Below are 19788 nucleotides of genomic sequence, written 5' to 3'. Positions count from 1 at the left end.
TTCTTTGAACATACTGCAGAACATTACAACACAGTACAGGCTATTCAGCCAAGAATTTTGTGCTGATCCTGGAGTACATTAAAAGGTCCGTCTAACCCTTCCCTCCTACTTAGCCCTCCATCTTTCTATTATCGGTGTGCCTATCCAAGAGTCCCTTAAATGCCCGTAATGTATCTACCTCTACCACCATCTCTGGCAAGGTGTTCCACATACCCACCACTCTGTATTTAAAAAAAATTAAAAGCCTCTGACATTCTCCTTGTACTTTCCTCCACTCACCTTAAAATTATGCCCCCTTGTATTACCACTTCCACCCTGGGGAAGAAGTCTGTGGTGCTCCGCTCAATTTATGCCCCCTATCATTTTGTACACCTCTATGATACAAAGGTTGGAGGTGTAGTGGACAGTGAGGAAAGTTTTCAAAGCTTGCAGAGGGATCTGGACCAGCTGGAAAATGGGGTGAAAAATGGCAGGTGGAGTTTAATACAGACAAGTGTGAGGTATTGCACTTTGGAAGGACAAACCAAGGTAGAACATACAAGGTAAATGGTAGGGCACTGAGGAGTGCAGTAGAACAGAGGGATTTGGGAGTACAGATACAAAATCCCCTAAAAGTGACGTCACAGGTAGATAGGGTAGTAAAGAGAGCTTTTGGTACATTGGCCTTTATAAATCAAAGTATTGAGTATAAGAGTTAGAATATTATGGTGAGGTTGTACAAGGTATTGGTGAGGCCGAATTTGGAGTATTGTGTACAGTTTTGGTCACCGAGTTACAGGAAGGATATTAATAAGGTTGAAAGAATGCAGAGAAGGTTTACAAGGATGTTGCCGGGACTTGAGAAACTGAGTTACAGAGAAAGGTTGAATAAGTTAGGACTTTATTCCCTGAAGTGTAGAAGAATGAGGGGAGACTTGATAGAGGTATATAAAATTATGATGGGTATAGATAGAGTGAATGCAAGCAGGCTTTTTCCACTGAGGCTAGGGGAGAAAAAAACCAGAGGACATGGGTTAAGGGTGAAGGGGGAAAAGTTTAAAGGGAACATTAGGAGGGGCTTCTTCACACAGAGAGTGGTGGAAGTGTGGAATGAGCTGCCAGATGAAGTGGTAAATGCGGGCTCACTTTTAACATTTAAGAAAAACTTGGACAGGTACATGGATGAGAGGGGTATGGAGGGATATGGCCCAGGTGCAGGTCAGTGGGACTAGGCAGAAAAATGGTTCAGCACAGCCAAGAAGGGCCAAAAGGCCTGTTTCTGTGCTGTAATGTTGTATGGTTCCATCAAGTCACCTCTCATCCACCTTTGCTTGCTCCAAAGAGAAAAGGTCCAGCTCACTCAACCTATCCTCATGAGACATGCTCTCTAAACGAGTCAGCACCCTGGTCAATCTCCTCTGCATCCTCTCTAAAGCTTCCACATCCTTCCTACAATGGGGTGACCAAAACCGAATACAATGGTCCAAGAATGGTCTAACCAGGGCTACAACATGACCTTGCGGCTCTTGAACATAATCCCCTGACTGATAAAGGCCAACACACCATATGCCACCTTAACCTCTCAGTCAACTTGAGTGATCAGTGGATGTGGACCCAAAGATCCCTCTGTTCCTCCAGTTCTTGAATTGCATTATTGACTTCCACACTGAACAATGCATTCACCAATTAACTGATAAAACAAATATGGCTAATGACTATTGTTCAGTTGAGCAGTGCACAATTATTTACATTCACATTGTCAATATAGTAACAGGATATAGGTTATGCAGCTGTCTTCAATGCGTGATATCAAGTTTGCTATCCAGTAGTAAAATTAGCTCTGAGGGCAACAAAGGTGAGCCCAGCTTCTCAGGAAATAAAGTCTGACACCAGGTGCACACTTTAGATCTGCTGTAGTTAAAATTGCATAAACTGATTGAAGTCGCTGCTTAAAAATAAAATTATTTTGGGCCCTTATCTGTTCAGTGAAGGGAATGGGAGGCAACTTTGACCATGTTGTGGTTGGCACTGACACTGGGTGCACACATAGAGACAAAATATTCATTTTCCTCATTAAGGACATTCCCTGCTCTAATGAACAATGTAGTTTTCTTCTCCTTAGCATGGCTGTGATTGTTAATTATCAATATTTTACCTTTGACAATGAAGTATTCAGCAAGTCATTTGTGTTATCACAGCACAGCCAAAACCTAGTTATACCCAATTCAGTGACATGAGACACTGCAGATGCTAGTAATCCGGAGGAACTTGGCAAGCATCTATGGAGGAGGAAGAATAGTTGCCAGTTCAGGATGAAACCCTGAATCAGGACTATTTCTTAGAGTTTATTATAGAACATAGAACAATACAGCGCAGTACAGGCCCTTCGGCCCACAATGTTGTGCCGACCCTTAAACCCTGCTTCCCATATAACCCTCCACCTTAAATTCCTCCATATACCTGTCTAGTAGTCTCTTAAACTTCACTAGTGTATCTGCCTCCACCACTGACTCAGGCAGTGCATTCCACACACAAACCACTCTCTGAGTGAAAAACTTTCCTCTAATATCCCCCTTGAACTTCCCTCCCCTTACCTTAAAGCCATGTCCTCTTGTACTGAGCAGTGGTGCCCTGGGGAAGAGACGCTGGCTGTCCACTCTTGTCTATTCCTCTTAATATCTTGTACACCTCTATCATGTCTCCTCTCATCCTCCTCTCCAGAGAGTAAAGCCCTAGCTCCCTTAATCTCTGATCATAATCCATACTCTCTAAACCAGGCAGCATCCTGGTAAATCTCTGTACCCTTTCCAATGCTTCCACATCCTTCCTATAGTGAGGCGACCAGAACTGGACACAGTACTCTAAGTGTGGTCTCACCAGAGTTTTATAGAGCTGCATCATTACCCCATGACTCGTAAACTCTATCCCTCGACTTGTGAAAGCTAACACCCCATAAGCTTTCTTAACTACCCTATCTATCTGTGAGGTAACTTTCAGGGATCCGTGGACATGTACCCCCAGATCCCTCTGCTCCTCCACACTACCAAGTATCCAATTATCACCAGCATGCATCATGAAATTTGTTAACATAGCAGCAGCAGTTCAATGCAATACATAATATAGAAGAAAATATAATAATAATAAATAAATAAATAAATTACGGTATATGTATATTGAATAGATTAAAAATTGTGCAAAAAACAAATAATCCATATTGAAAAAGTGAGGTATTGTTCAAGGGTTCAATGTCCATTTAGGAATCGGATGGCAGAGGGGAAGAAGCTGTTCCTGAATTGCTGAGTGTGTGCCTTCAGGCTTCTGTACCTCCTACCTGATGGTAACAGTGAGAAAAGGACATGCCCTGGGTGCTTCAGGTCCTTAATAATGGACACTGCCTTTCTGAGACACCATTCCCTGAAGATGTCCTGGATACTTTGTAGGCTAGTACCCAAGATGGAGCCGACTAAACTTACAACCCTCTGCAGCTTTGTTCAGTCCTGTGCAGTAGCGCCCTGCCTCCACCCCCATACCAGACAGTGATGCAGTCTGTCAGAATGCTCTCCACGGTACATCTATAGAAGTTTTTGAGTGTATTTGTTGACATGCCAAATCTCTTCAAACTCCTAATAAAGTATAGCCGCTGTCTTGCCTTCTTTATTAACTACATCGATATGTTGGGACCAGGTTAGATCTGCAGATATCTTGACACCCAGGAACTTGAAGCAGCTCACTCTCTCCACTTCTTATCCCTTTATGAGGATTGGTATGTGGTCCTTCAACTTACCCTTCCTGAAGTCCACAATCAGCTCTTTCATCTTACTGACATTGAGTGCCAAGTTGTTGCTGCGACACCACTCCACTAGTTGACATATCTCACTCCTGTACTCCCTCTCGTCACCACCTGAGATTCTACCAACAATGGCTGTACCGTCAGCAAATTTATAGATAGTATTTGAGCTATGCCTAGCCACACAGGCATGTGTATATAGAGAGAGTAGAGCAGTGGGCTAAGCACACACCCCTGAGGTGCGCCAGTGTTGATTGTCAGCGAGGAGGATATGTTATCACCAATCCACACTGATTGCAGTCTTCTGGTTAGATACTGATGCTGTTTGTCCTTCTGTTCATCAGCACTCCCCTGAGTTTAGTTAATGATACTCAGTAGGAATGTTAACATTTGCCAGAGAAATTTAAAATCACCGTGTGAGGTGTTCCATTAAGTAGCGCCATATTGACATGCAGGTGACCACAAGTCTCTCAGCTTGGACTTGACCAGCATTGATGAATGTGCAAAAGAAAGCTAAGTATTTAAGCTACAGACAAATTAATGGCTTTGAAACTTTTTATTTGTTGTGAAGACATAATGGAAATAGTTTTCTATTAAAATCCCATCCCCATGTGCTGTGACAGAAACTACATCAACTAATTTCTAGTAAATACACAAGTTGCTTTAGCAAGAAATAAGATGCTTAGAAATTGAAATTGTAACAGAACAAAAAAATTGTCAGCAAAGTTTGTACAGTTGTTTCTAAACTCAGTTTGCCAAGCTCACCCATTCCACTCAGTGCAGAACCAAACAACATTTAACTGTAACACAATGGGCTCAGTTATGTAGGGTACGGGAGAGGTTCTACCGTGGCTGCATTAAGCTGATGGTAAGGTTTCATCTGATGTAATGAGAGGGATTAGACAACAATTGTAGTTCAATCTAGTTATAATGAAACCTAAGAGATGCTAAAGTTTTATGCTTGCTGGTTTCCTTTATTATTAGGAAAAATCCCTTACATAAAACATTTTTGCAACATTCGCTGCTCTAAGAAACTCTTTAGTTTGCTGTCAACCATTGAATATTTGAATATATGTTTAAATTCAAAGCAACTACTAACTTTCTCCAAAAGAGGAAATGTCATTGTAGGTAGGTCTGAGCCAACAATATGATACCCAAATGAGTAAACAAAAGTTAACTGGATCATGGAAAGCTGTTTCATAATGAGCAGGTCGCACTCCTTTTAAGTTTCATTAATCAAGCAAAGACTGAAAAAGAAGGCTTAATTTCTCAGGAAAGGCAATTTAATTGAAGTCTTAAGGCTGAATCAAATTGCATTCTCTAAAGTCTGAGCTGTACTGCCAAATTCATCCAATTCATTTGTGACAAAACAACACAAGTATGCAGATACTTCTGCATTTATGATTTTAATTCAAAAATTGATGACAATGATAATTGCTCAGGAAACTGCTGCATGCATTACGTGCGAGCTGGTTGCAAACTTTAATCTGGCTACTGACTATTTGCAAGTTGCTCATGAGCCAGCTGCTCACAAGTCGATGCTATTTGCGAGCCGTCTGCTTACTCTGACCTGGCTGCCATGTGCGTACGGTCTGGTTGCGGACTATTTGCGGGCTGGCTGCACGTGAGCCTGCTACTTGCGAGCCGTCTGCTGACTGGCCTGGCTACCATCTGCATGCAGGCTGGCTGTGGACTCGGTTTGTGACCTGCTTGCTGTTTGCACTTTGAGCTACATGCAAGCTTGCTGCTCACTAGCGATGAGTTGCCAGTTGCTGTTTGCCACCGCTGATCTCTGCTCATTTGGTTTCAGACTGTCCATTGTTTGCTCTCCATGCAGCCCACTTAGATCCTGTTAAGGCCTTTCTCAAAACCTGATTGCTTCAAATCTAGAAATTGTTTCCACTTTTTAAAACTAAAAAAAAGTTATCCTGACAAATGGTGAAATGGTCAAACAATATAATGGAGATAAGACATTTAATATATATAGTGCCTTCTTTACAACCTCTCCCACCACTGTACCTCATGTCACCACGGATTCTGGTGTCCAATCGCACAACAGAGATCAAGTCTGTCACATCAACAGTGAGAGTGTAACCCCTAAAGGGCTACAACAAACTTTCTGGTAGCAGATTCCAGGAAATGTGGTTGAAAACTTATAAAATAACTAATTAAATAAGATAGTTTATTTAGGCAGAGGTGAATTGCTCTCAATTCATTCCCAGATACAGGAGAAAATTCAGTCACATGGACTTTCAACATTCAGCATCAAAATGCATCAACTGCAGCCGTGTCCTACCTGATCCATTTCCAGGGCTCGGATCTGTCTCATCAGCTTTGGGTATTTGAGGTCTTGCTAAGACTTTGGAATACCACTCCACTGGTTAATGGTGGCTGCTCAAACAGAATTGCAGAATATACTGCTCCCCACAGTTACCCTAAATGGGGTAAATAAGGTACCTCCACCTTGTTTCTCCTCCTTCCCTCCCTAATAGTGTGACCTCCTGAGCATCTGTTGAATGGCTTCTTGGTGACAAACCTACAATGATTGACATATTAGAGGAGTCAAATGTTACCTTAGTGAGTTTGGGTTAGATGGTGGCACAACTATTTTGATTGAGCCTCAAATGGGTGGGGTAGAGTATGAGGAATAACATACAGACTTGGACCCCCGGGCTTTTAAGTGCTTTCGACCTTTTGAGATTTATGTGCATCTTGAGGAAGATGGGAGGAGGGGACTAAAAACATTGACTTTATCAATAAGACACCTTGGGTCTAAACATACATTTTATGTGTACTGTTGTTTATAACTGGCTATAAGCAGTAATACAAAACATCCATTTGGTTAGGAATTAAGAGATGGAAGATATGACATGTTTTTATTTGAGATCATTCCCTGCTCCTGAAAGTGGATCAGAATTATTATCTGACAGAAGGTTTAAAACAACAGGAATAAAAGGTAGTTGTGGACATAGAACCAGGTGGGGCTACTGTGATCTTTCCTGGTCCTCCTTTCTGGCCATTGAGCCTTGTGATACAACTTAGGTAATTTTAAGTAAATGAATGAAAAAAGGTTTAATATTTATCTGCATTGTAATTGGAGGCAGAGTTTCTATTGATCCTTTTGCAGAATAGATGGTGTTTGTTTTCCTCTCTTGGACGGTTGGATGGTTTGGAGAAATACCCTAAACTAAAGCAGTGCAGTGACTCATGATCCAGTTGGCAGATGCAAAAGTGGCGCAGGAAATGTTATCCAGTTCTCCATCTTTTAGAACATTCCTTTTGACTTCTTCAAGTTTACCTGTTTCCAGCTGGGCATTGCAACGAATACCTCTCTCGACAGCCCAAAAACCCGTTTGAAATCTTGGTCTGTCAGTGCGTCCTGCAAAGGAGGTTCATGAGCTCAGTTTGATTCTTTCCCAGCCTCTGCTAACACCCTGCAGTATTGGGTGTCCTTCAGAAAAATCTCGGAACTTTACAGGTTCTCTAACGACCCAGATTTAGCTCTGTCACTGATGGCTTCCTCTCCACAAGTGACTAACTTTTCTTTCCATAAACCTAAAGGTCTTTGTTTATCTGATTCCCACAACCCATTAGCACCAGACGCAGATCTGTAGAGTATTTCTGACCTATCCCTTGCATTGGTATTAGTTGCTTAATCCTTCTTCTGCATTGAGTTGGCTGATGCTAGGTAACTGGAATGGTTCTATTAGCCTCATTTCTGGGCCTGGGTTCCCAGTGTTTTAAACCCAACCCCCTCCCCCCACCCCCAGCATAGTTGCTGGGCGTGGAGCCTGCTCTATCGTTCTTTTATGTAACATGTAGAGACCCTCAGCTGTAAGAAACATGCAGCATGAGGTTTGTAGCATCAGTATCGCAGGTTGCAGCAAATGATGCTTTGCTAATACATCTTAAAAAGGTGGCCCTGGAAAGAATAGCACATTTCCTGCCACTTTAAGTTGGGTCAATGCTAGGGTAAGTGACCCAGAGAGAGAGTGTGTTTTATCTTCACTTTAATACCGCCTGTGACCTCCCCCACCCATACAACTTTCTCGCAGTCTCTTGGCCCTGGGGCTTAGTTAAGAAATGCATTTTGTGCCCATTCACACTGTGGAGGCAGCTAACAAAAGCAGAGATGTCAGCTTCTATCCTGTCATATGCTTCCAATTTCTTACTCTCTCAAGTGTCCATTCCTGCATCCCCATCATCAGAACTAACCTCTTTTCTGGCTGGGTTGACACCGTCAGGCAATTCATATGTTTGTTTGTTAACCAGTGCCTCTGGTGGATAGTGCTTGTGGGTGGCTACACAGTCCAAGTCCATTCCAGCTAAATCCTGCAATAAATAAAATGCATTACTGGATTTGTTACACTTTTTTAGATCTCCACTTAAGATAGCCTGTCACATAATGCTAAACTCTCTATGCATCCACAGGTTGAACTGCTCTGATCAAGTGATGAATCAAATTCACACTTCCTCCCATACACCCATATTTCTTGGTGCCCTCATGCTAATTATCTCAATATTTAGCAATGGAGCCTCTACAGGGAATCACAAAGGTTCACAACCCTCTGCACATTAATAGATTCAAAAGCAACAGGGTGGGTGGGAAGTGAAGGAAGTGAGAGATTTGGTGCACAGCCAGGAAAATGAAATTGATCCCTAGAATAGCATTTGCCTCTAATTATCAATTTTGATGCTAGAAGTCTGTGTACAACTCACATATGACCCCTTGGTATTTTACAGAAGAAATGAAAGAAAACAAATCACACGGGGGAATAAAACTGCAGCAGATTGCATTACATTAACAGTGTACACTTGGGTATGACTTGATCTTTTGCTGGTCTGGGAAATTCTAAAGACTACAAGAGAAGTCAAAGGAAACCAACAAGCAGGTGAAAGAAAGCTTGTATTAAAAGCCAAGAGATGACAAAACTGAGGTACAGGGAATGATCGATTTCAAGCTGCAGACGGAAAGAATATTGCAGACTTAGGTAGTGGTTAAATTATTGGGCAAGCAATCCAGAGCGTGTACCAGTGAGCTAGAGGCAAGAATTCAAATACCAACTGGGATTCTTCCAATTCTTTAAAACAAAAGTTATCAAGTTACAATGAATATGAAACTAATTCCCTTTAGGAAGACAATCTTCTCTCCTTACCCAGCCTAGCCTATTTGTGTCTGCAAACCCACAGCGTTGTGGATGACTCTACAAACATCCAGCAAGAAACAATTAGCGATGGGCAATAAATGTCAACACACCTGCATGCCATGAGTAAATAAAAGGGAATTACAAGACTTGGGGCTGGTAATAGGAGAGGATACTTACAGATGAGACCTGCACAATTGCTGCAATGTCTCCAAGCTCGCTTTTCATTTGATCATAAGTTTTACCACCCTGGAAAAGACAGCAGAAACACAAATATTATGAGCTGAACTAGCTTGATTCTTTTCTAAGAGAATTCAAAGGATAATCTTCATTGGTTGAAGTGAATATTTCCTGCCCACATTTCTTTATGTATTTCAAATTGAAAAACAACTGGGCAATTACATCTCATTCTTGACTAAAATACAGTGACAGAATTTAGGGAAGCCCAGTGGTAAAGCTAGGTTTGGTGTTACCTCTTTAGACATGATAAACTGTTCATACGAGTCCTACAGCACAGAAGGTCATTCTGCTTTGATGTTCCAACATTATATCACTGCCAGGTCTGTTCTCAAGCTCCTATGTGCTAATGCAATTCCATTCATCATGCTTAGACAAAACTGATCAACATACAGTATGATGGGAAACTTATAAGACCTCCTCTCTTATTAGTACATTTTCAATAAATTAGTGCATAAAGTCTCTGATCTACTGCATGTCTCTGGCTCAGTCTTGCTCTGTTTTTCTAAGCCCTAGCAGAAAGTTATTCTCCCTTCATCACTGACAGTTCATTACACAAAGGTCAAAATTCTGAAGTTCCTTACACTCCATTTGCTAATGTCCCATGCCACAAACCAGCCGGTGAATGTGGGCGGTTCAAAGCCCTGTTTGATGATGATTATGGGGGTGTCCAAGTCCCGGTCACTGGGGTGAGTCTTCAGGTACTCCTGCACTGTTGTCAAGGACAACCTCTTTTCAGTTTCATTTGCATTTTTGCCGATCCATAGGAAAACCTGTAACACAATAAAGAGGAATCGAAGGATGATGAAAAAGATGGTCAGACTGAAGCTTTCAAGTTTCTACAGGGCCTTCCAGTTGTGTTCTTTGGCTCCAGTTTCCCATCATGCCCCTACAAAAAGCCAACTCATTATGCTCTCCTTCATATCCACATTTCACCTCAGATATTTAACCAGTCCTTGAGTTGGGGTGGATATGGTGAGTGGGGTAGTGGGGACTGTTAGATAGCAGCAAGGTTGTTTCACTGGAAGACCCACAAAAACTTGAACTGCAGGAAATGACCACAAGATATAAGAGCAAAATTAGGCCATTCGGCCCATCGAGTGATCCACCATTCATTCAAGGCCGGAGGAAATGGGTGAAGGAAAATGGGGTGGGGGGGGGGGGTGAGGAGAAATCGGCTGTTTAATGTGACCAGTACTGTTCCAGACTAATCACAATAAGGTAACACTTTGGTTAAATTACCAGCCTAGTAATCCATGAACATGGGGCAACACAGTGTAGTAGTTAGCAAAATGCTTTACAGTGCCAGTGGTTATGGTTCAATTCCCACCACTATCTGTAAGGATCTTGTACATTCTCCCCATAACCACGTGGGTTTCTTCCCACATTCCAAAGACATACGGATTAGGGTTAATGAGTTGTGGGCATGCTATGTTGGTGCTAGAAGCGTGGCAAAACTTGCAGGCTGAACCCAATACATCCCTGGACTGTGTTGGTTGTTGATGCAAACTACACATTTGACCATGTTTTGACCTACACGTGACTAAATCTTTAAATCTTTCTCTTTGGCTGCAGAATTCAAATTCAGTTAATAATCTGGAACTTGGATGCAAATAAAACAACTGGTCTTAGTAATGATAAAAAAACTAATTGATTCATTGTTAAGAAGCCATCTAGGTTACAGATATCCTCCACCGAGGCAAAGCCCTGTCCTTACATGGATGAGAGCAATCCAGAAGCATTCCTTACAGTTGGCTATTAACAGTCCATCAAACTGTACCAGTACGACTGAACTGCAGTGATTCAAGGCAGTAGCTCACCAGGGTGATTAGGGATGGGCAGATAAATGCCCACATCCCCAAAATATTCACTTATCTAGTGGGTAAACCCTGGCATGAGTCTGGGTGTACTCAAGTAAAAGGACAACACACTGCAGAAAATAGAATTTCAATCATTATTTGGTAACTCATTCTAAATAACCTTCATTCACAGTGAATAGCTTGGATGGGGAAATATGGGAAAGCCCCTTCAGCTGAATGAACTAGGCTCAGTCAATATGCTCACTGGGGCAGCAATTACTCAAGAGTGGGGAAGGGAAGGAAATATATCAAACAGGCTTCTCACTGTCCAGTGATGACCTCTTCACAAGCACTTCCCAAGAAACGAAAGTGTATTTTGTATAGCTTGAGGAAGTGGAATGAGGGTTGACTGATAGCCTTGCAGTTAGACAGTGTCTGAATTTGGAGAATACTCACATGGAGATTGTTGGAGACCCTTCGCTGGTCGTGGATGGGGAACATAACACGGAAGGCAGAGGATGGTTGTAGATGGTTCGTATTCTGCATGGAGGTCAGTGATCAGTGGAGTGCCTCAGGGATCTGTTCTGGGACCCCTGCTCTTTGTGATTTTTATAAATGATTTGGATGAGGAAGTGGAAGGGTGGGTTTGTAAGTTTGCAGATGACATGAAGATCGGTGGTGTTGTTGGTAGTGTAGATAGAAGGTTGTTGAAGGTTACAAGGATACACTGATAGGATGCAGAGCTGGGCTGAGGAGTGGCAGATGGAGTTCAATCTGGAAAGTGCGAAGAGATACACTTCAGGCGTATGGTGCGTAGGTCTTCATTAGTTGGGGAATTGGGTTCAAGAGCCATAAGGTAATGTTGCAACTCTATAAAACTCTGGTTAGACCACACTTGGAATATTGTGTTCAATTCTGGTTGCCTCATTATAGGAAGGATGTGGAAGCTTTAGAGAGGGGGCAGAGGATGCTGTCCAGATTAGAGAGTATGTGTTATGAGGAAAGACTGAGTGAGCTAGTGCTTTTCTCTTTGGAGCAAAGGAAGTTGAGAGGTACCTTGATAGAGATGCTTAAGATGATAAGAAGCATAAATAGAGTGGACAGCCAGCAACTTTTTCCCAGGGCGGCAATGCCTAATACAAGGGGGCATAATCTTAAGCTGATTGGAGGAGAGTTTAAGACCATAAGACATAGGAGCAGAATTAGGCCATCTGGCCCATCAAGTCTGCTCTGCTATTCAATCATGGCTGATCCTTTTTTCTATCTCCTCCTCAACCCCAGTTCCCAGCCTTCTCCCTGTAACGTTTGATGCCATGTCCAATCAAGAACCTATCAATCTCTGCCTTAAATACACCCAATGACCTGGCCTCCACCGCTGCATGTAGCAACACATTACACAATTCACCACCCTTTGGCTAAAGAAATTTCTCTGCATCTCTATTTTAAATGGACGCACCTCTATCCTGAGGCTGTGCCCTCTTGTCCGAGACTCTCCCACCATGGGAAACATTCTTTCCACATCTACTCTGTCTAGGCCTTTCAATATTCAAAAGGTTTCAATGAGATCCCCCATCATCCTTCTGAATTCCAGTGAGTACAGACCCAGAGCCATCAAACGTTCCTCATATGATAACCCTTTCATTCCTGGAATCATCCTTGTGAACCCCTCTGAACCCTCTCCAATGCCAGCACATCTTTTCTAAGATGAGGAGCCTAAAACTGTTCACAATACTCAAGGTGAGGCCTCACCTGTGCCTTATAAATTCTCAGCATCACATCCCTGCTCTTGTATTCCAGACCTCTTGAAATGAACGCTAACATAGCATTTGGCTTCCTCACCACCGTAGCATTACAAGTGTACAGATATACAAATATTAGAAGAGAAGTAAGAAAGAATAAATAAGTTACCTCAAACAGTCTAACAGGAGGGGAGGGGGAGAGTCATCACTTCCCCAGCTATAGGTTGACTCATTATAGAGTCTAATGGCCGAGGGTAAGAATGACCTCATTTGGAGCAGTACAGTTGTCTAAGTCTACTACTAAAAGTGCTCCTCTGTTCAGTCAAGGTGGCATGCAGAGCGTGAGAAACATTGTCAAGAATTGCCAGGATTTTCCAGAGGGTTCTTTGTTCTACCACAGCCTCCAGAGTGTCCAGTTTAACTCCTATAACTGAACCAGCCTTTCTAATCAGTTTATTATATTATAGGTTAAAGAGTCAGCACAACATCGTGGGCTGAAGAGCCTATACTGTGCTGTAATATTTTATGTTCTATGTAACCATCCAAGATTCAAATTTATTTATCATGTGTACATCGAAACATAGAGAAATGCATCGTTTGTGTTAGAAACCAACACATCCGAGAATGTGTTGGGGGCAGCCCGCAAGTGTCACCACACCTTCTGGGGGCAATGTAGCATGCCCATAGTGCTCGACAGAACAAGCAACAAAACAAGCTCCATTCTTCCCTTCCACCCGTGCATACACACGGTCTTCTAACCCCAAGACAGGCTGTCTATTTCGGGCTCCAGCAACCAGCCAATCCGGATTCGGACTCCGATTCGAACATGGACACAGAGACCTTAGGCCTTCAACTACCCAAATAGACTTGCAGAGATTCACAGACCCAGGGGTCCGGCCAACGGACCTCGACCAACGGACTTCCAATTTGACCCTCAGGCCCCAATCCTGATCAAATTACTTGAATTTTAATTTCCCGCTGCCATGGTTGGATTCAAGCTTGTACCTAAACCACTGGTCCAGAACTCTGGCTGCTTTTACAGTGACTGTTCCCATCTTCAGCCTCAGTAGGACATGCTCAGGAAGGCAGCCCTAGACTCAGTGAGATAAACTGGCTCTCCATCCCAGTCATTCTGCAGTAAGCCAATCACTGACTGGCAGGGCATGTGAAGGGAATAGAAAACTGAGCAATCTAATTTTCAGGCCACCATATTGAAAACAGCATTTCCATTGGTCAGTTCTATTTACCTGATCCCACGTATCCAGGAGCATGACGTCATCTTCACTGAGGTCGTCCTGAGTGAAATTTGTGATCTCGCTTGCAATGAATCGCCCCGTTTTGTTGGAGCATTCAAAGAGACGGGGCTGATAGTCCATATTTTCCTCTTGTAGCCTGTACAGGAATGGAATTATCCTTCATGAGGGACAGAGATAACCTACCAAACAGGAGCACACTTCCACCTCTTTTCATGAAGGGTCTTCAAACCTTTAACTAGCTGGGCTGGGTGCTTCCAGCTCTGGCTAGTTTCTAACTAATGTCAAGAAACAACGGTAAGGAGGAAGAGTTGAAATGGATGCCCTTGAACCCAAGACTTGGGGAAAAGAGCTAGTACCACTGTTCTGCCCAAATCAAAGCCCTGGCTCCTGCTGCTCCTAGAAACAAAGGCACAGGGGTTTAAAGGAATTGGTCGAAGGATTAGCAGGGAGATATAAAACATTTGCACCTGGAGACAGGTGAGGCTATGGAGGCGGTGAGGTGGAAACTCCTCCTCACCGTTAAACAGGACTTGGCTGTAGAGCAGTGGCCTGCAGGGCTACAAAGATGATGAGAGGGATTGATCGTGTGGATAGTCAGAGGCTTTTCCCCAGGGCTGAAATGGCTAACACAAGAGGACACAGTTTTAAGGTGCTGGGGAGTAGGTACAGAGGAGATGTCAGGGGTAAGTTTTTTACGCAGAGTGGTGAGTATGTGGAATGGGCTGCTGGCAACGGTGGTGGAGGCAGAAACGACAGGGTCTTTTAAGAGACTCCCGGATGGGTACAGGGAGCTCAGAAAAATAGAGGGCTATGGGTAACCCTATGTAATTTCTAAGGTAGGGACATGTTCGGCACAGTTTTGTGGGCCAAAGGGCCTGTATTGTGCTGTAGAGTTTCTGAAGCCAGTGGGGCCTACACTGAGTGGCTCTTTATCAAACAGCATAGACACAAAAGACTGAATAGCTCCCTTCTGCCTTTGAGTCAAAGCCCCGACTGCCTTTGGTCTCCTGCAAGAGGTCATGTGTGACTAACAGACAAGAACAGGATAGAACTTGGCAATAATACCCACTCCACCAAAAGGTCACCCTCTAACACTACTTGTCCAAATGTCAAATGGTCATGTAACCAAAGTAAAAGAGGAAGCTGCAGCCCAAGGAACCTTAACTCAGTGATGTTAAGGAAAAACAGTTGCAGGATTTGTTTTTTACCTTTTATCATTTGCATAAGGCGCCTTTCCACCGAGTGCTTCCCAGAATTCCATTGATTCTTGGCCCTCAGCAACGGCGGCCTCACTTCCATTGGAAATAATGACAGCCAACTCCTTTGCCATTTCACGTTCATCCCCATTGGATCCCTACAGGTTGGAAGAGCAGAATCAGAACTATAACCTTAAAGAACTTGCAACAACATTATTCCTCCTCTATGCACTCTTCTGTGACAGTGTTTGGTTACCATTGGGAGGTGTGTTTGAATAAAGGATTTACTCCTCCTGAGCATACAAGGCTATTCCTGTGACCTCTACCCATCTTCTCAGCACAACAATAGGTAATTTTGAGAACAAATTAATGAACCTCACTGGCAGTCATGAGTAAAACGTATCAGCGATAGTAATGTTCAGCACAAGTGTCGGGAAGATAGAGGCCATTTTATTTCTTGTTATTAGGCAAATTTTGGACAAAAGTCCATGAAATCATGGCAGACTCTGCTTTTTAATGCAAAGGTAATCAGACACAGTGACATCGTTATTGATGATTATCTGACCAAAGCTCCAAGTAAATTCATTATCAAAGTACATGCATGTTACCATAGACTACCTTGGGATTCATTTTCTTGCAGGCATTTACAGGAAAAATAAGAAAAACAATAGAATGTATGAAAATTTATACATAAGCTGACAAAATATCGACAAATAACCTATGTGCAAAACAAGACAAACTGCAATAAATAAACAATATGGATCCTTTTAGATTAGAGCTGATATCAAATATCCTATGAAACTGAAGATTAATTTACAGGATGCCAATTCATTTTCTACTTTTGCCTTTAACAATGTAAACGAGATGGAACAAAAGCTGTTTGACTTGAGGTCCAGCAATAATCAAATCAGGTTATGAAATGTTTTCACAGGAACTAGGTGTGCCGTGCGAAGGGGAAGTATGAGCAAGCAGTAGTGGTGTGAGTACTGAGTGGAAACATATGGTAAAAGTGTTGTCAGACATTATCATGAGAGGCACCAGTGCTCACTGGCTAGTGGCATCCAAAGGACACTGCAGTAATGCCTCCTGCTTGGAACAGCCAACAGCACAGACCACGGACTGAACTTCCAAAATAAGCCAAAAGGGTTTGCTATTAATGTCTTCCTAAATATTTAGCTGATAGCTTGTCATTTGTGCTTCAAGTATTTTTACCTTCCCAAACCAGAGGTAGCAAATTGTTTTGGTCGTTAGAAGAAAAACGTCATTTGAGTTCAAGGACGAAGCGTAGGGTGAGACCTCGATCGCTTTGGTGCGGGACTTATCATAGCTGTGAACCTGGAAGAGTCTGACCGGTGGCTCTTCTTGTTTGCTGTTCTTCCTTGAGGTGCCCCCCTAACAAATGATTAAATAATACAGTCATTATTTTATTTAAAATAGCAATTCCTCCATTCATAAATTGCTTGACAAATAACCATATAACAATTACAGCACAGAAACAGGCTATCTCGGCCCTTCTAGTCCGTGCCGAACACTTACTCTCACCTAGTCCCACTGACCCACACTCAGCCCATAACCCTCCACTCCTTTCCTGTCCATATAACTATCCAATTTTACTTTAAATGACAATACCGAACCTGCCTCTACCACTTCTACTGGAAGCTCGTTTCACACAGCTACCACTCTCCGAGTAAAGAAATTCCCCCTCGTGTTACCCTTAATGTTTTGCCCCCTAACTCTCAACTCATGTCTTCTTGTTTGAATCTCCCCTACTCTTAATGGAAAAAACCCAACCACGTCAACTCTATCTATCCCCCTCATAATTTTCAATACCTCTATCAAGTCCCCCCTCAACCTTCTACGCTCCAAAGAATAAAGACCTAACTTGTTCAACCTTTCCCTGTAATTTAGGTGCTGAAACCCAGGTAACATTCTAGTAAATCTTCTCTGTACTCTCTCTATTTTGTTGACATCTTTCCTATAATTCGGTGACCAGAACTGTACACAATACTCCAAATTTGGCCTTACCAATGCCTTGTACAATTTTAACATTACATCTCAATTCCTATACTCAATGCTCTGATTTATAAAGGCCAACATACCAAAAGCTTTCTTCAGCACCCTATCCACATGAGATTTCACCTTCAAGGAACTATGTACCATTATTCCTAGATCACTCTGTCTACTGCACTCCTCAATGCCCTACCATTTACCCTGTATGTCCTATTTGGATTATTCCTACCAAAATGTAGCACCTCATTTAAAGTATTTAAATACTTAAATGAAATAGCTTCAACACTGAAGATTTGGAAAAATTAAAGAATTCATTTAAAAAGCAAACACCCCATGTTTATACTTAATTCATAAACAGAACAACACATTGAGGCCACATTAGCCACTTGCTGACTTTTGAGCAAACCAAATGTAATTCTAATACCCAATACTTTCCCATAGCCATGCATGTGCAAGCAGTTAGAAATTGTAGGCATTCTTGCCCTCAAAGTAAGCCATCTCCCCTTCCCTTTATTCCATCCAAATAACACCACTTCAAATGTTAGCTTATGGTGAAATGTTTTAAAGTCAGTCCCTTGTTTTAGTTCTTGTACATTAACTCAGTTGCTGGTGATGCCACTTTAAAAAAAATTATCGCACTTTATTCTTTCAGCACCTTAAATCTGTACAGTGGCTAACATATTTAGAAGTATATCATTCAGGCAATGGCAGGCGATATTTTAAACAGCAGTCAGTGGATCTCCTTTGTCTTTCTCTTCTCCACCCCTGCCCCCACCTGTTTTTCTCAGATTCAGATTGAGATTTATTTATCACATGTACATCGACAGAAATGTGTCATTTGCGTTAACAACCAACATAATCCGAGGATGTGCTGGGGGCAGCCTACATGTGTTGCCACACATTCCAGTGCCTACATAGCATGTCCACAACGTTCAGCAGAACACAAGCAACAGCAACGGAAAAACAAGCCGTGTTCCTCACACCCCCCACACAAATAGTCCCTTGTTCATTTGTCCCTCCCACTGATCTCCCTCCTGGCTCTTACCCCTGCAAGCAGAACAAGTGCCACACCTGCCCCTACACCTCCTCCCTCACTACCATTCAAGGCCCCAAACAGTCCTTCCAGGTGAGGTGACACTGTTGGGGTCACTTACTGTGTCCAGTGCTCCTGATGTGGCCTCCTGTATATTGGTGAGACCTGACATAGATTGGGAGACCACTTCGCCGAGCACCTACACTCTATCCATCAGAAAAACAGGATCTCCCTGTGGCCATCCATTTTAATTCCACTTCCCCTTCCCAAACATCCAGTAATGCCCCACCCCCACCCTCCCCACCTTCATCATTATTCCCCATCCCCTTTACTCCCTCTCTCACCTTATCTCCTTACCTGCCCATCACATCCCTCTGCTGCTCCTCCCGCCTTTTCTTTATTCCACGGCCTTCTGTCCTCTCCTATCAGGTTCCCCCTTCTCCAGCCCTTTATCTCTTTCACCAACTTCCCAGCTCTTTACTTCATCCCTCCCCCTCCCAGTTTCACCCATCACCTGGTGTTTCTCTCTCCCCTCCCTCACCTTTTACATCTACTCTTCATCTTTTTTTTCTCCAGTCCTTATGAAAGGGTCTTGACCTGAAATGTTGACTGTACTCTTTTCCATAGATGCTGCCTGACCTGCTGAGTTCCTCCAGCATTTTGGCATTTTGTGTGTGTACACAGACAATCCTTCAACCCCAGGACAGGACATTTCCAGGTCTCCAGCGGACTTGGACATCAGACCCCTGACTTCCCCAGTGGGCACACAAACCAAGGGCTTTGGCCATCAGGCCTCAACTTCTGGACTCGTTGACTTTGAACTTTGACCTTCGGTATCGACCCAGGACCCAGGACCACGATCTTCAGGCCTCGAATTCTGTACTCCCCGAACTAGGAGTTAACCGGTCCTCATGCCAGAGGGGCATACCAGAAAATGTGTCAATGAGCTCAAGTGTGCATTCTTCATGTATGAGGGGCATTACAGAAAGTCTGACTTCCATGTACATGGCCTTCCGCATCATAATGATCAAGATTATCTTCACTGGTACTTTGTTATTAAACATAGGATCTAAAAGTCAGCTCACCTCCAAAGCACAGTCACTAATATAGAGAGACTTGTGTTTAGATTCTAAATAATGACTTAGAGATGTGGCCTTCACATAGTGAAATAAAGATTTTTTTCTAGGAGATTCCCACATGAACCAGACAAACCAAAAGGTGTGTTGAATACTTAGAAGAATGATCAAATAATCTGTTTTAGTGGTGTCAGTTGAAGAATTATGTAAAGCATCTTAGTTTATCATGCTATGGGATCTTTAACAACTACCTGAAGCACCAGAGGAATTATTCAAGACCTTGGTTTAACATGTAACAATGTGGCAACACCATAAAATGCTGGAGGAACGCAGCAAGTCAGACAGCATCTATGGAAAAGAATAAACAATCAACGCTTCAGGGAGAAGACGCCAGAATAAAAAGGTGGGGGAGGGGAAGGAGGCTAGCTGAAAGGTGATTGGTGAAGCCAGATGGGTGGGAAAGGTCAAGGGCTGGATCTGATAGGAGGGGAGAGTGGACAATAGGAGAAAGGGAAGGAGGAGGGGACCCAGG

The 19788-nt window shown here is 42.9% G+C and overlaps 1 protein-coding gene across 5 annotated transcripts in view; it reads right to left on the bottom strand.

Annotated features, from left to right (window-relative positions):
* avil (advillin) overlaps positions 1 to 19788 on the bottom strand; it is a 100047-nt gene that overhangs the window by 19439 nt on the left and 60820 nt on the right. For all 5 annotated transcript variants that reach the window (XM_073071353.1, XM_073071357.1, XM_073071354.1 and 2 more), the window contains 7 exons: positions 16350 to 16529; positions 15150 to 15295; positions 13933 to 14077; positions 9732 to 9920; positions 9091 to 9159; positions 7982 to 8098; positions 7065 to 7145 (listed from right to left, as the gene is read on the bottom strand). In XM_073071353.1, coding sequence (XP_072927454.1) covers positions 7065 to 7145; positions 7982 to 8098; positions 9091 to 9159; positions 9732 to 9920; positions 13933 to 14077; positions 15150 to 15295; positions 16350 to 16529 — 927 coding nt within the window. The remainder of the gene's footprint in view (positions 1 to 7064; positions 7146 to 7981; positions 8099 to 9090; positions 9160 to 9731; positions 9921 to 13932; positions 14078 to 15149; positions 15296 to 16349; positions 16530 to 19788) is intronic.

The sequence above is a fragment of the Hemitrygon akajei genome, chromosome 18 (genome assembly GCF_048418815.1).
Source record: "Hemitrygon akajei chromosome 18, sHemAka1.3, whole genome shotgun sequence".
Taxonomy (NCBI): Eukaryota; Metazoa; Chordata; class Chondrichthyes; order Myliobatiformes; family Dasyatidae; genus Hemitrygon; species Hemitrygon akajei.
Note: the sequence above shows the minus strand (reverse complement) of the source record. Positions and strands in the feature narration are given on the sequence as shown.